This window comes from Vipera berus (genome assembly GCF_964194415.1).
Source record: "Vipera berus genome assembly, chromosome: 1".
Lineage (NCBI taxonomy): Eukaryota > Metazoa > Chordata > Lepidosauria > Squamata > Viperidae > Vipera > Vipera berus.
The window spans coordinates 111,530,843-111,545,048 of NC_138202.1; the positions used below are offsets into that span (position 1 = coordinate 111,530,843).

A 14,206-nucleotide genomic window follows, 5' to 3' on the forward strand; every position below is an offset into this window, starting at 1 on the left:
TACAGGAACTGCTTTATTCTTTTCTGAGAGCTACAGTCATCAATTTAACGGAAAGTCTGTTGCTCACATGCATTTTTCAGCTGTAAAATTTTGGAAGAACATTTTCCTACCTATTCTGCCAGCCTTAAGCCATTTGCTATTTCCCCCCAAAAAAGAACGTTTTATGAGAATGTTCCTTTTTTGTCTCCTGTTTGTTCACATCTGCATTATTAAATGGAAGTTTTTGAACTTACACCGGGGAAACACATTGTAGAATGAAAACATTACATAAATAATGAAGTCTACCGGGAGGGCATTTGAGTTTAAGGGCAAAGAGATCTGAGTTCAATCAGAACTGTACTGGCATGATGGATGGACAAGTCAGGCACGTTCCTCCATGACAAGCTTCCCTAGAAAATGTGACTAAAGTCCATCGTTGTGATTGAATTACCTCCTTTTCGTTTTTTTCTGGTTGTGGTCCGAGGAGTTAATGGTCTCTGATAGACAGCTGTACTCAGACCCGCTGCAACTGCCTCAATTGTTTCATCAAGAAAGGAAGACATAAGGTAGCTTGGTACATGCTAAAATCAAGATAAATGTTTATGATTACTGGTTGAAGCTAACTAATGCTAAACTCATAAATCTTACTTGAAAAGATGTGAGAGAAAGCCTTTCCCCTCTAACTTTTCTCCCAAATTATGTCATCTCTTTCGTACCAGCAGCTGTTTCCCTCTCAATTACTCAGTCCTTCAGTCCAGGAAGCCATAAATTTGTCTCTACCATAAATTCTTGGTAAAGCAAATAAATCAATGTATCCCATCATTCCATGAGGAAACACAAGTGTCCGTAATGTCTTGTCCACACAGTGATTATGCTTGTGTGAAAGCTATCTATCTTGACCTTCTGCATTTATCTGCAGGAACAAGATATAAGCCCAAGACAAACAATCTCTTTCTACAATTTAACCAAAGTTACCTTTGATGTATTTTTGTCAATAGGTCATTTTAAAATATTGTGGGTTTGACTGCATCATTAATTTTAGAAGTAAAGCAGCTCTGCACTTATGTAGTACTGCATGCATTTAGAGAGGGGGGGGGAGGGGAGAGATATACTTCTCAATTTACAACTATTCACATTTACAGCTGTTTGTATTATTCTGCAGTCGTGAGACCACAATTTATGGTGTTTTTTGCTGGTAACTGGTGTTCACTCCTGGCTTACAGAAAAAAAATGCTGCAGACAACAGATTCATTTAACATAAAAAAGGTCGTAAAATCAGGCATAATTATGTGGTGGCCTGCAGAATGATCAGCACAAGCTCAATTACAACTTCTTGTTGAGGATCTGTATCTGCCTACACACATTTAAATGAAATTATATATTTAGAAATATATTTATATATTGAATGTCTGCTGTGACACAAAGTAATGGTGACCTTAGTCCTGCAAATTTATAGCAGGCCTAGGAGCTTGAAGATTCTTATGAAATCTATCCCATTCTGAAAGTACTTTAGAATATAAGGACAGAAAGGTGGAAAAAAAATCAGTGGAATGATTTGCTATATAAATCTACAGAACCAGATGAGTACTGAACACCAACACTGTATTATTTTTTTATTAAACTTGTACTTAATTCATTAAGACCAAAGAACAGTTACCAGAAATCTTCACACTTTTGATTTACATACCATAAATGACTGCGAGTATGCATCCCATTCCTTTAATATGGACAGAGTGCTACGCTGTGTACACTTGGTCATTAACTGGAAAGCTGTCTGAAGTCCCTCAGATTAAACAATACCTGAATTCTCTGCGCAGTTGTTATCCTATTTCGGTTCACCGTTGCCCGCACACGCTCACTTTGGCGTGTTCTAGCAATAGCCCGTGTTCGGGCACTGGGGCGCAGTCGACTGGTGGTAGGGATTACATCAGCAATGAGTGAAGCAACCTCCTCTTCGCTCACCTGATCTGTTTCTTAAAAGAAGATCTGTGTCAGTTTTCAGCTACATTTCAACCATCACTTGAGCACCTTTCAAGAGACCAAGAGTTACACAGTTCACAAATAAGTGAGTTGCTATATAGGTATTTAGATTAACAATTTATGTTGCAATACAGTCAAACATTCAGAAAACGTGCTTGTCCAAGCAACAACATAAGATTACTGAATTTTGCTGCCACAGTAATGGTACTAGATAGGATGAATCTTTTCACGGGATTCTTCATGCAACTATGCCTCTGTAAAATTACAGTAATGTTTAAATTAAATTACAGTATGTTTTGTAATGGTAAAAAAGTCCTATTTTCTGTCATTCACACTAAAAATATGTTATAAAGGAAATACTTGCCAGCCTCAGCAGGTGTAGCATTTGCAGGTGCACATGGTGGACAGAACCATTCATCTACAGGTACCTCGCTTAAAGGCGGATTAAGGCATTCCATGTGGTAACTAAAGAAAGAGTAACACAAGGGATTCTTTGTTGTTGTTGTTAGCTGCGAAGTCATATCCGACCCACCACGACCCTATGGACAACATTCCTCCAGGCCTTCCTGTCCTCTACCATCTGCTGGAGTCCATTTAAGCTCACGCCTACTGCTTCAGTGACTCCATCCAGCCACCTCATTCTCTGTCGTCCCCTTCTTCTCTTGCCCTCTATCTTTCCCAGCATTAGGCTCTTCTCCAGTGAGTCCTTCCTTCTCATTAGGTGGCCAAAGTATTTGAGTTTGAGCTTCAGGATCTGGCCTTCTAAAGAGCAGTCAGGGTTGATCTCCTCTAGGACTGACCGGTTTGATCGCCTTGTAGTCCAAGGGACTTGCAGGAGTCTTCTCCAGCACCACAGTTCAAAGGCCTCAATTCTTTGGCGCTCAGCCTTTTTTATGGTCCAACTTTCACTGCCATACATTGCAAAAGGGATTCTTACAAGATTGTAAAAGTAGAAGAGAACACCCTGCCTTTTTGCCTACTATGCAGACTAATCCTTCACACAGAGAGTGATGTGCACGCACAATTTCCTATTCTAACCACATCGAGACATTCATTGATATGGAATTAACAAAATATTCCAAGAGCTAACAAAATACCAAAAAAAAATCTAAGAAACCGGTAAAAGTGTATCTTCCAATTAAAATTATCATTTATTTAAATTGTAACACATTTATAAGGCCTGTTAACTAGGGGCGTGCTAAGGAGAAAGATAAAATATATTTTGAAATTCTCTGTAGGAGGGGACCTCTTTAGATATTCACAACCTGTAACTGCAGAGTAAGACAAGAAAGCTCACTGTGGCCTCGCCCTGTCCATCTATGAGCAACCCATCTTTGTCAAAAGATCTAATAGAAAAAGTATAATTGTATGCAAGTTAAGCACAAAGTGCTGGGTGATCAGAAGTCACAGTTCAAGTGTGAAGCTTAAGCTTATAACCAGATTCCCCTGAAAGCAATCACATTTCTGCTGCAAGGTTTCCAGTTACTTTGTGATATAGCAAAGTATCCTTGTCACTCTTCAAACATACAAATTAGGATTGATTGGAAAAATCTAAAGGAGACCTACGGTCAGGTATGTCAGCAAAAATGCAATATTGTCTATATTAAAAACAAACTAACACCCTTCAATGGTATCCTATCTCAAGAAGCATTTGACAAATGTAACAATCAAGAATGATTTTTAAAGGCAAGGACTCATTACCCTGCATCACATCCATCACAAAGAAGCAAGCGATCTTCTCTGTCACTTCGACCACATACTTCACAAAAGGTGGGATCTTCCTCCAGACCATCTTCCTGAGATTTTGTATTCTCAACAGGAATCTAAAGAAAACATTTAAAGAAATTTTGCATTGTTTGTAGCAAACCAAGTACACCTCCTGTAGCCACAACTCATCTATGCTTAATTCTGTCCAAGCATGAGCTTTTTTCTGTGTTCTTTCATCATGATGTCAGATTTAAGGAGTGGTATCACCACATTATAAAGTTACTCTCATTCCATTTTATATGGATTTTTTCTTCAAGAGTTCCCAAAGGGAAACATTAAAAAAATTCAACCTAAAACATTTTCAGTTTAAATGTCAGAGTTTACAAATTTTACTTTTGTGTTCTTCCTACATAATCTTACTTGTTTGTTTCTATTTCATGAATGGGTAAATGGAAGTAAATTAAACAAGGAGCAGTAAGATATTTATTGTATATATATTTCAAAAGAATTTCAAAATCAATACTGTAAGAACTTCATGTATATTTCAAAAGAACATTTTCACCTCAGAAAAAAACCCCATTAAACTTTACTCTGAGGCAAAGCCCATTTTATTTAACAGGAACTATGCTCAAGAATGCATAGGTTCGTGGCTAGTTGCAAACAACACTAAACTGCTATCACTACAATAATATAGCAGTACATAGCAATTCATCTGTTAAATTCATAGTTAAGTGCAAATCTCTTTCACTATTACCTTTTATGCAGCGTGATTTAGCATTATCTCCTTTCCCATCTGATTAATAATGCTTTATTGATATTTCTGCTGCAGTACAAGCCACAATGTTCTTCACTAGAACAATTTTCTCCCATGAGAAAGCAAGAGCAATGAAAGCATGAGAAAGCATGTGCAAAATGTACATGCATAATACCCTCTATTCACAAAAACCCTTGCAGATGTTCATGTGAATAGCACATGCAAATGGGGAAAAATAGTTCATAAAACTAGAAAATCATGCATTCAAAAACTGTATTATTTCAGAAAGATTAAATCCAGAAAAAGCACAGTGAACTATGAGTTGATTACACATAAAGCAGATATGAAAAGCACTGATTATGTTTTGCAATACATACTCTGATTTTTGCTATTTTTAAGAAAACGAAATACCTACTTTCTTCAAAATTTCTCCATCAAAACGCACACGAACACAAATAGATTTAAAAATGATCCGATCCACTGGACAAGAGTTGGCATTCTGGGGAAAAAAGGGGGGGGAGGAGGAAAAGACAGTTTACTAGTTTCAAAAGCATCTCCATTTTTAAAGAAATTAAACATTCATAGTTGTTCAACAGGTTTAGTTCTTACTGATTGTAGCTGAGGACCTGTCTTAAAACCCTGATACTCTCTATTTTCATAGCTTAATAAGTCTGAACTGAAATAATTTTATACACATTGTCAACATTTGTTTCATTGCTACAAGCCCTGGCTTTATATTTCTCAATTCTAAGTAGTAAACCAGGGGTACCCAACCCCTGGCCCACTACCAGGCTGTGACCTGTTTGCAAACAGGCCACGTGAGTAGTGGGCCGGTGCACATGCATGCTTAGCTCAATTTGCGCAAGTGGTGGGGCAGCACCCACACACAGATCGACTTGTGTGAGCGGCAGGCAGAGCTCAAACACATGCATGTGTAGCTCAACTTGCACAAGTCAAGCTATATGCCCATGCACACCAGCCCGCTGCTTGCGCAAGTTGAGCTGCGCATGAGTACATGTGTGCCAGCCCGCTACTTGCACAGCCTGGTTCCCCTTCCCCCCCCGCTCAGCTGCCAAGCCGCAAGGGTTGGGGACTGCTACACTAAACTATTTTAAGAGCAGACGGCAATTATTCATTGTAAGAACTGAAAAAGAACAATAATTAAAATAACCCAGTTCACATATATCCATATTAGCTTTCTGGGGGAAGTTTAGAAGATCTTTAATAATTATTTGCTGTCAATCAAATATGACCTGTAAAAGCATACATTATGAAACAGTCACAATGCTCACAAAATAGGATCAGCTCTCTAGCATAATTTTATCAATTAAATGAGTTCTTACTTTAGACCATTCAACTATACAATCCAAGCAGAAATAATGGGCACAATTCTCAGGTGTTCCAACTGCCTGATCTCTGAATGTATTGAGACATATTGGGCAGTTTTCGGCATCCTCATCAGAAGAAGAATTAATTCCTCCATTAAATTGAGGCTTTGTTTGAATAGAATATGCTGGTTGCTCTGAAGTCATTTCCATGTCGTCTTCGGCCTCTTCCTCTTCGGTATCTTAGGAAAGAAACAAAAGACAATACTCTCATATACACGTATCCCAAACCTGTTCTGGAATGCTGGAAAATTGTTTTATCTGGAACGTGAGAGAGTAGCTTATCCAATAGTTGAAAACTATCTGTGTAATCCTGGATATGGATTTGTTAGCTATTTCCATTGTCATGGGTGACCAAGACTTACTAGCAAGATATGCACAAATCAAGTATAATTGAATCTGGAATAGCATTTATATCTTCCCCCAAATCCTGACTGCCAGTAACAAAGATGAGGGCCAAGATATCAAACTCTCATTGTATGTGACAAAGAGCATCTCTCTATTTTTGTGTGTGTGTGTGTGTGTGTGTGTGTGTGTGTGTGTGCGTGCACGTGCGTGCATGTGTATTCCATGCGTGGATGGCAGCCTGAAATACTATGAATGGCTAGCAAGCAACCAAACCAGTTATAAGAGCAATGCGCTTCTCTATAGTTCAATTATTATAGTGGTTTGATGCAAATTAGGCAAGTTAGCAACAACTCTCACCTAAAGTAGCTTTAAAAATAGCTCACTTATTGAACGTAAACCTTCTTTAGTTAATATTAATGAAAGACTTGTTATAATCACCTTCTAGATCTTCATCTTCACTTTCTTCATTCTCTTCATCTCCATCTTCCTCAGTATCACCTTCCTCCTCACTTCCTGTCTCATTAGAGTCTCCGCTATTTTCATCACTGCTTTCTTTTGAAAAACAGAGCAGAGAAAATCGAGGAAAGATATTATCAATTAGAATGTAAAGTAGTAAATAAGACATTTCAGAAGGATGTGTGCTACTGTCTCTATTTTTGATCAGATACACGAATGTTCTTTGTAAGAAAAATCATTGCACCTGCAATATTCAAAACATGACAACGTGAAGGCTCTCCGATGAGATGGGACTAATAAAAGATGCAAGTATTGAGGAATGGGATGTGCATGGGTTCAATGAAGCAAAGATTAGAAATCTTTATTCTAAAGCTTTGTAAGTTAAAATTCTTCATTTGAGCTTCCTCCAGATTTCATCCAAGCCTGGCATGCATGCAGACAATTAGCAGGGGTATCCATTACGTGTTTTTTCCAAGAAGACTGGTATCTGTCTCGCAGACCTATCTGAACAAGTTGATTCTCCTTCTCAATTTTTTTTATGCCAATCCTTCAACAAGCAGAGTTGTAATCAAGCTTTGACTGAATTCTACTTGGAGAAGGGTGTTAGCAACCAAATGGAGAATCTGAAGTAAGGGTCTCAGAAATTAAGAATGTACAGCTCTTCTAAGGCCCTTGTAAATGCAACACTGTGCGCCATATAACAAAACACTTAGCACTCTTGAGTTCAAAAAGGGTAATTGCTTCAGGCACATAGTTGTTACCCTTGTGGGCCGAGTATCGAAGGATTGCATTAGTGCTGATTGGGATCGTGGAAAAAAGGCTTGAAGAGGGAAGCTTCCTGGGAAAATGACCGGAAACAGATGGCAAGACATTTGAAAGCTTTGATCTACTCAGGTTGATCATTATTGATCTTTCAGATAGCTTGGTGAATACAAGGACCTTAGTTTTCACACGGTTGATTGCTAGCATTTCAGATTGGCAGCAGGGTGCTATGAGGCTATGTTGCAGCAGCCTTACTTGGGAAACAGACAAGGTTGCAGCAGCATAGGCATACAGCAGAATGGAGATTGGTTTACTGGTCAGAGAAGAGGGGTCAAGTTTGATTTTAAGTAAGGGCTGGAACAAAATCAATAATGCATAAATTAAATAATAGAGGGGCCAGGATACATCCTTGTTTACTCCCTCAGAAGTTGGAATAGGGTTGGTCTGTTCTCCTTTTGAGTACTGGACCTGCACTGTAGTCCATTCATGGAAGATCATAATTGGTTGCAGGAGACACTGGTCAATGGAGGAGGCTGCTATTTGTGCCACAACCGTTCGCAAGGGAATGAAAAAAATGCCTCTTTCAGATCAACCAAAGTAACATAGAGCCCCTCCAGGAAGGTTAATACACTTTGCAGAGATGTGGTGCAGAGAAACACATTGATCTGCAATAGAAAAACTTTATCCAGAACTGACTTGCTGCAACTGCTAAGATTCTTTTTTTGACCAGTAAATCAGCAAGCTTATAAAAAAGATATTTAGGATATAATTTGCTAATCATACATAGTAAGCTGACAGGATGGTGGTTAGATTGGTTTTGTTGTCCTTTTTGTATGCTATTATAATTAATCTATCAAGAGACAGTTTGGTGTAATGGTTAAGGCACGAGGCTAGAAAGGGAAAGACTGTGAGTTCTAAACATGCCTTTGGCACAAAGCCAGCTGGGTGACCTTGGGCCAGTCACTTTCAGCCCTAGGAAGGAGGCAATGGCAAATCCTTTGTGAAAACCTTGCCAAGTACTACAGGGATTTATCCAGGTAGTCTCTGAGAACTGGACATGATTGAACAGACAAAAGTAAAAGAATGTGTCCATTCTTTGGCGATCTGCAGAAAGATGTTAATGTTAGTGAACAGAGAGGGTCAAAACAGTAGCCCACCAATTAGGGTTTTGTTTCAGCATTTCTGGGAGAATCAAGACCCTTCCAGTAATTTTACCACTTTTAAGATGGACAAGTAAGATCATTTCTTCTGGTTTGGAGGTGGGATGCCAAGTTAGGAGGGCGCTAAAGATTATTGGATGTATACCATAATTTCTGGCTACGGTCTGGAATTGCGCACAATCGTGAGCATCCCACCACTCACATGATATTAGATTATACATTCCAATCTTGGACTTGTTGAGATAGAACAAGGGAGCAGAACAGGTTATCATTTTTAAGATTGAGTGAATTGGTCTGTCCCATTTTGTCAATTAACCTACCAGTTTCTACTTACACAGAACCTTATATTTCTGCTTCTGGGAATATTTTTTTCCCCACGGAGTGGGATCATTACTATCCATAGTGGCTAGCCATCAAATGTAATTTCTCAGTTTTAAAGATTCAGCTTATGGAGACTCAAAGGGACAACTCACTTTCTGGGAAGGGAAAGGAGCCAGCATGCTTGATATGTTAATCATTAGCAATCTGAACACTTGCCACATAAACTTTGCAGTCATCACTTACCACTACAAGGTGTTTTTTTTAATCCTTTCTTTAAAAGTTAAAAACGACCCTAAATGACTCAGAAACTTCAACCGAGACATTTTTCTGATCTAAGCAGTCACATAAGCTACAAAATTAAGGTCTGTACTGAATTCATGCATTCATTCGGAGATTTTGAGCTGAAACAAGTTACAATTGAACTAAGTGTAACGCATACCACTTTTGATAAATTTCCAAGGTATTATTAGATTAATGCAGAAATGCATCTCTTTGCCAATGCAAAGAAGCCACGCTAAATTCCCCTGGCTCCAGCTTGACAAAGAATGCATTCATGCCAAAACATTAGATACTTAATCCATAAAACTGCTATGGTCTAGAGCAGGGGTGTCAAACTGGCGGCCAGCGGGCTACATGCACCATGCCAAAACCGTGCTCTCCCCATTGCTGGGAATGGAAAAAAAGTCACCGTACATCACGCCACGCCACACCACGTTGCGAGTTTGACCCCCCTGGTCTAGAGTAAAGGAACAGGCAGGAGTCCTACAGTATGAATTTCATAGTGTAAATTACTCCTTGCACTCTTAAACATTTACAAGAGCCCATATAAAAAACTTTCCACGGTCCCAGAAAATGTCAGTCTGATATAAAGAAATGGAGAAGAACCCTTTTTCTTTGATTGCTGCATTCCTTTGTGGGTAAACTAAATGATGTCCACAAGCAAGTTCAAAGATATGGGTGGATGGAACCAGTTAAGCATGAGCAGAACTACAACTTTCTCTCACCTAGCAGGATACCAGAAGAGAGAAAGCTTGCTCTCGCCATAGGTCTGAATTGATCACTTAACAAAGGGCTTTGAAAACTAAAGCAAGAGTATCAGGCGCCTCATCCTAATGTAAAAACAAAAAAAAGCAAAAAAAAACAGTCTCAGAATCTCAGGGGTTTTTTTCCTATAGGAATTCCTAGTTTCTTAATGCCACTCAAACATTAAACTGAATAGGAGTTAAAACCACGTCTATGTTTGAATGTTTACAACTATGGAGTCAAGGAATTATCAAAACCACTAGGAGATATGTTATTATAAATACTAGCTTATTAAAGACCAGAAAGTTGGAATGCCGACTGACTAATTTCATTTACCTGCATCGCTAAAGAGCAGCGCATTTGTTCTTTTAACTTTGCCTACTGCAGCATTCTTGTTTATGAGTTCATCCTGGCTGTCTTCATCCATTGCGGGGCATTTGGAACTGGCTTCCTACAAGCAGAAAGAAATTATTTGTAAAATGGAAAATACCAAAACCCCTAAATACATTTTCTTTGACCCTATGAATTTTAATTTCAATATATACAAACATTTGATCAGAATATATTTCTGCAATACTTTCTAAACATGGTAAAGAATGTCTCTGAATATACAAAATATGTATTTTCCTTTCTACCTATGAAGAGCCGGCCTAATGCTCTAACTTTTTAAAAAGGGACATAGTAACTTCTCTTTGGAAATGACTATAATGTACTATATTCCAACATACATATTTATGAAGAGAAAAAAGTTAAGGCTATACAATGTAAACTACACAAGAAAATTTGACTAAATCAAATGACACGGTAGGGCAATGGTTAGGGTGCTGAACTGAAACCAGGGAGACCCATACTCTAGTCCAGAGGTTCCCAACCTCTGGGCCACAGCCCATTACCAGGCGGTGGCCTATTCAAAACCAGGCTGCATGAGTGGTGGGCTGGTGCGCGCACATGCAATTCAACTTGCAAAAGTAGTGGACCAGCATGGACACGCACGCACCAGCCTACCACTTACATGGTCTGGTTCCCCTCTCCCATGCCACAGCCGGGCTGCCAATCCGCAAAGGTTAGTGTCCATTACTTTAGTCTAGGGGTGTCAAACTGCTGGCCCGCGGGCCGGACGCATCATCCGGAAGCCGCGCCCACCCCATTGCCGGCAATGGCAAAACTGTCTTGATACGTTGCGCGACGTCACATGACGTCGCGAGTTTGAGATGTCTGCTTTAGTCCATCCTCAGAAGCTCATTTGCTGCCTCTGGACAGTTGTGAAGAAAAATACGAAGAATGATTAGTATGCCTGCTACCTTAAATAAAAGGCAGAATATAAATCCAGCAAATGTTATACACAATATTTTTCTTTATTTCTAATTTATTTAACAGCAATTAAAGCTATAAAAACTAAAATTAAAATGCATAGCTACTGAGGAAAGTATTTCATACAGCCAGGATCTGGGTCCCTTCTCACATTTGAGGTCCATGGCCCAGACACATATTCTATTGAAAAAGTTCAAAATCAACAAAGAACAGACATCCAATTATATACATCAGGCATAGTTCTTCTAGTCCAACCTGCATCCTATGGATATGCATAACAGTCTAAGATTATATAAGTGTCTTTAACAACAGAATTATCAGAGTCATGTTAACAATTTTATGGATTTTAGTTCAAAATATAGCAAAGAGGCGTATGAATCCAACAATAAGATTTTCTGTTTCAGTTCTACAGCTACATCTACAAGTTATAATAGCCAAATTTTAAAAAATATGTTGAACAAAAATTAAAAATTGATCCTTTCTTCTCAGTTTTAATACACAACAGGTTTTGCATGACTTTACCAACTTTGTTGAAAAAAATACACACACACACACATATATATAATACATACACACATAGTAGTTTCTAACTACTGATTTGAAAAGCATACATTCATATGTCCGTATTAGATTAGATTCTTACATTATGCAGGAATCAGTTTAATGAAACATTGTTGGAAAAGATATGCATGCAAATACAATATTAGAATGCTGGAAAGATTTTAATCACCTGAAACTTCAAGTGATTAAAATTTTTGTATATGGTATGTGCAAGACAGTTAAAAATTAATAAAGTGTATGCTAAGAAACAGCATCCTGCAATCAATTCATCTAAACCTGTATTAATCAGGGGATATTTGTTGCTTATCTCTGTGTTCTCACTTATCTGGCAGTCCTATTGAACATAATGGGGATTATATGAGTGTATACACACACACACACACACACACGTAAGAATTTACTCACAATATACTTTCAGATAACTATATACTATGTGTTTTTGTATTTAGACTATGCAATATTTTAAAATTGATGCATCCTTGTTGATTAAATAGAATTTTAACATCTTCCTCTGACATACTTGCTTCCTGCTTCACTGGAAGCCTTAGTCATTTCTGGTTTTGTCCTGACATACACAAACAGAAATCAATCTTCCTATTTAAATCTTCAAAGAATCTCAGTCCAGATGTATATGTAATTATACTAAATCAGTTTGGTATATAGAACAGAAACATTTCCTCTGTTCTCTGTGTTGGTGCTAATCATTAAAGCCCTGGATGGCTTGAGACCATTCAAGGGACATCTTTTTCCCCCAGGAGCTTTGCCTAGGCCAGGGGTAGGCAACTGTGGCTCTTTTATGACTCGTGGACTTCAACTCCCAGAATTCCTGAGCCAGCGTGGCTGGCTCAGGAATTCTGGGAGTTGAAGTCCACGAGTCATAAAAGAGCCACAGTTGCCTACCCCTGGCCTAGGCTTTCCAATCACCCTCAGAAACCCTCAAGCAATTGTCCCTGCCAAAGGCTTTTCCAAGAATAGAACCTTAGATCAGCTTCAAGGCCTTCCCAGTAACATACTTTCCCTGTCCCAAACGGAGACATTTGGCATTCTCCAAGGCGTTTTTACTAACCGCCTGCTACTTCTTTTCTCTACCATCTTTGTAAGCGGCCTTGGAGATTTACTAAGATAAGTAGTTAAGCGCGCACGCTTTAAGCTCGACTAAAGAGCAAAGCAATTCGCTCCCTCGTTTCAGCTCGGTCTTTTTTAAAACAGAGTCCCGCCGCCTGAGTAGCCGGGCGAAAACCACGCAGAGCCCAAGCGTCGCGGCCACGTCAACTGAGTGCAAGACGAAAACATGGCCCAAGAGCAGGGGTAGGCAACCTCGGCTCTTTTATGACTCATGGACTTCAACTCCCAGAATTCCTGAGCCAGCTATGCTGGCTCAGGAATTCTGGGAGTTGAAGTCCATGAGTCATAAAAGAGCCGAGGTTGCCTACCCCTGCCCAAGAGGAAACCGCGGAGAGAAAGGGGCCTTTCGCCCAAGTTCCAGGCCACACCAGGCTCAGAAACACGGGTAGCGAATGCAATACAACAACACGGAAAGGGATGTTCTCGCAGAACCCCGCAGATACACCCTGATCAGCTTCCTGTGCCAGCAGCCGCAGACTGCAACTCCACAGGATCCTCGCCGGTTGTCGAGGACTAGATCGAAAGCGCCTCTGTAAATAGGGACCCTTCCGGCCTCTTTTAATTTCGAGCTGCCTGGCTGCTTTCCATCCTGGGCAGCGGGAGGGTCGCATCCGGGGGTGGGGGGTGGGGGGCACTAATTCAACACTACCCGGACGGCTAACTTCCACTCACCTGCCAGGAGGCGAGCCCGCGGAATAATGTCGCAAAGCGGACGGAGAGTGGGCAGGGGCGTCCGTTACCGTTGGTACCGTTTGTAAACCAAGATCCCGGAAGGAACCGAACCGACAGGGATCTGGGCCTCCTGGAAGGCCAAGAACGCCTCCAATGCAGCACTGACCCGGAAGAGGATGGAATCTCTTCCGGATAACATTACTTAATCCGCCAGATGCGAGGGAGAGACAGCATAGGAGTCTTCCATTCCTTTCGGGGGAGCAGAAGAGCGTTTTAAAGCAGGGGGTCTTCAAACTTGGCCCTTTTATGACTTGTGGACTTCAACTCCCAGAATTCCTCAGCCAGCCATGCTGGCTGAGGAATTCTGGGAGTTGAAGTCCACAAGTCATAAAAGGGCCAAGTTTGAAGACCCCTGCGATAGCGCTCGCCCGAGGTTTTCGCTCGCGTGGATCATTGTTCCGGCTGCACCAATTCCGAAGGAAGACAGATTCGCGTTAAAGCTGCGCTTTCCAATCTGGTCCCGCCGCAGATGTTCAGGATACGATCTCAGCGTGAAGTTGGCTATAGGGCACGCACCCATAGGATCGCTGCCGTGGCGTTTACCAAGTTGCTTTATTCTCGACCTTCTCTGGTTTATTAACTTTTTACTGTAATCGGCAGCT

At 40.1% G+C, this 14,206-nt stretch overlaps 1 protein-coding gene across 2 annotated transcripts in view; it reads right to left on the minus strand.

Annotated features, from left to right (window-relative positions):
• Window positions 1-13,666, minus strand: part of PHRF1 (PHD and ring finger domains 1) — a 35,412-nt gene extending 21,746 nt beyond the window's left edge. Inside the window, exons 1-9 of one of the 2 annotated variants that reach the window (XM_081313375.1) lie at window positions 13,545-13,666; window positions 10,212-10,326; window positions 6,592-6,705; window positions 5,764-5,987; window positions 4,836-4,919; window positions 3,661-3,782; window positions 2,324-2,424; window positions 1,780-1,946; window positions 431-560 (exon numbers count right to left, since the gene is read on the minus strand). In XM_081313375.1, the coding sequence (XP_081169501.1) occupies window positions 431-560; window positions 1,780-1,946; window positions 2,324-2,424; window positions 3,661-3,782; window positions 4,836-4,919; window positions 5,764-5,987; window positions 6,592-6,705; window positions 10,212-10,302 (1,033 nt within the window). In that variant the 5' untranslated portion in view covers window positions 10,303-10,326; window positions 13,545-13,666. Of the gene's footprint in view, window positions 1-430; window positions 561-1,779; window positions 1,953-2,323; window positions 2,425-3,660; window positions 3,783-4,835; window positions 4,920-5,763; window positions 5,988-6,591; window positions 6,706-10,211; window positions 10,327-13,544 lie in introns of both variants that reach the window. The other variant, XM_081313374.1, reaches the window with a different exon arrangement.
• Between the last annotated feature and the right edge of the window lie 540 nt (window positions 13,667-14,206).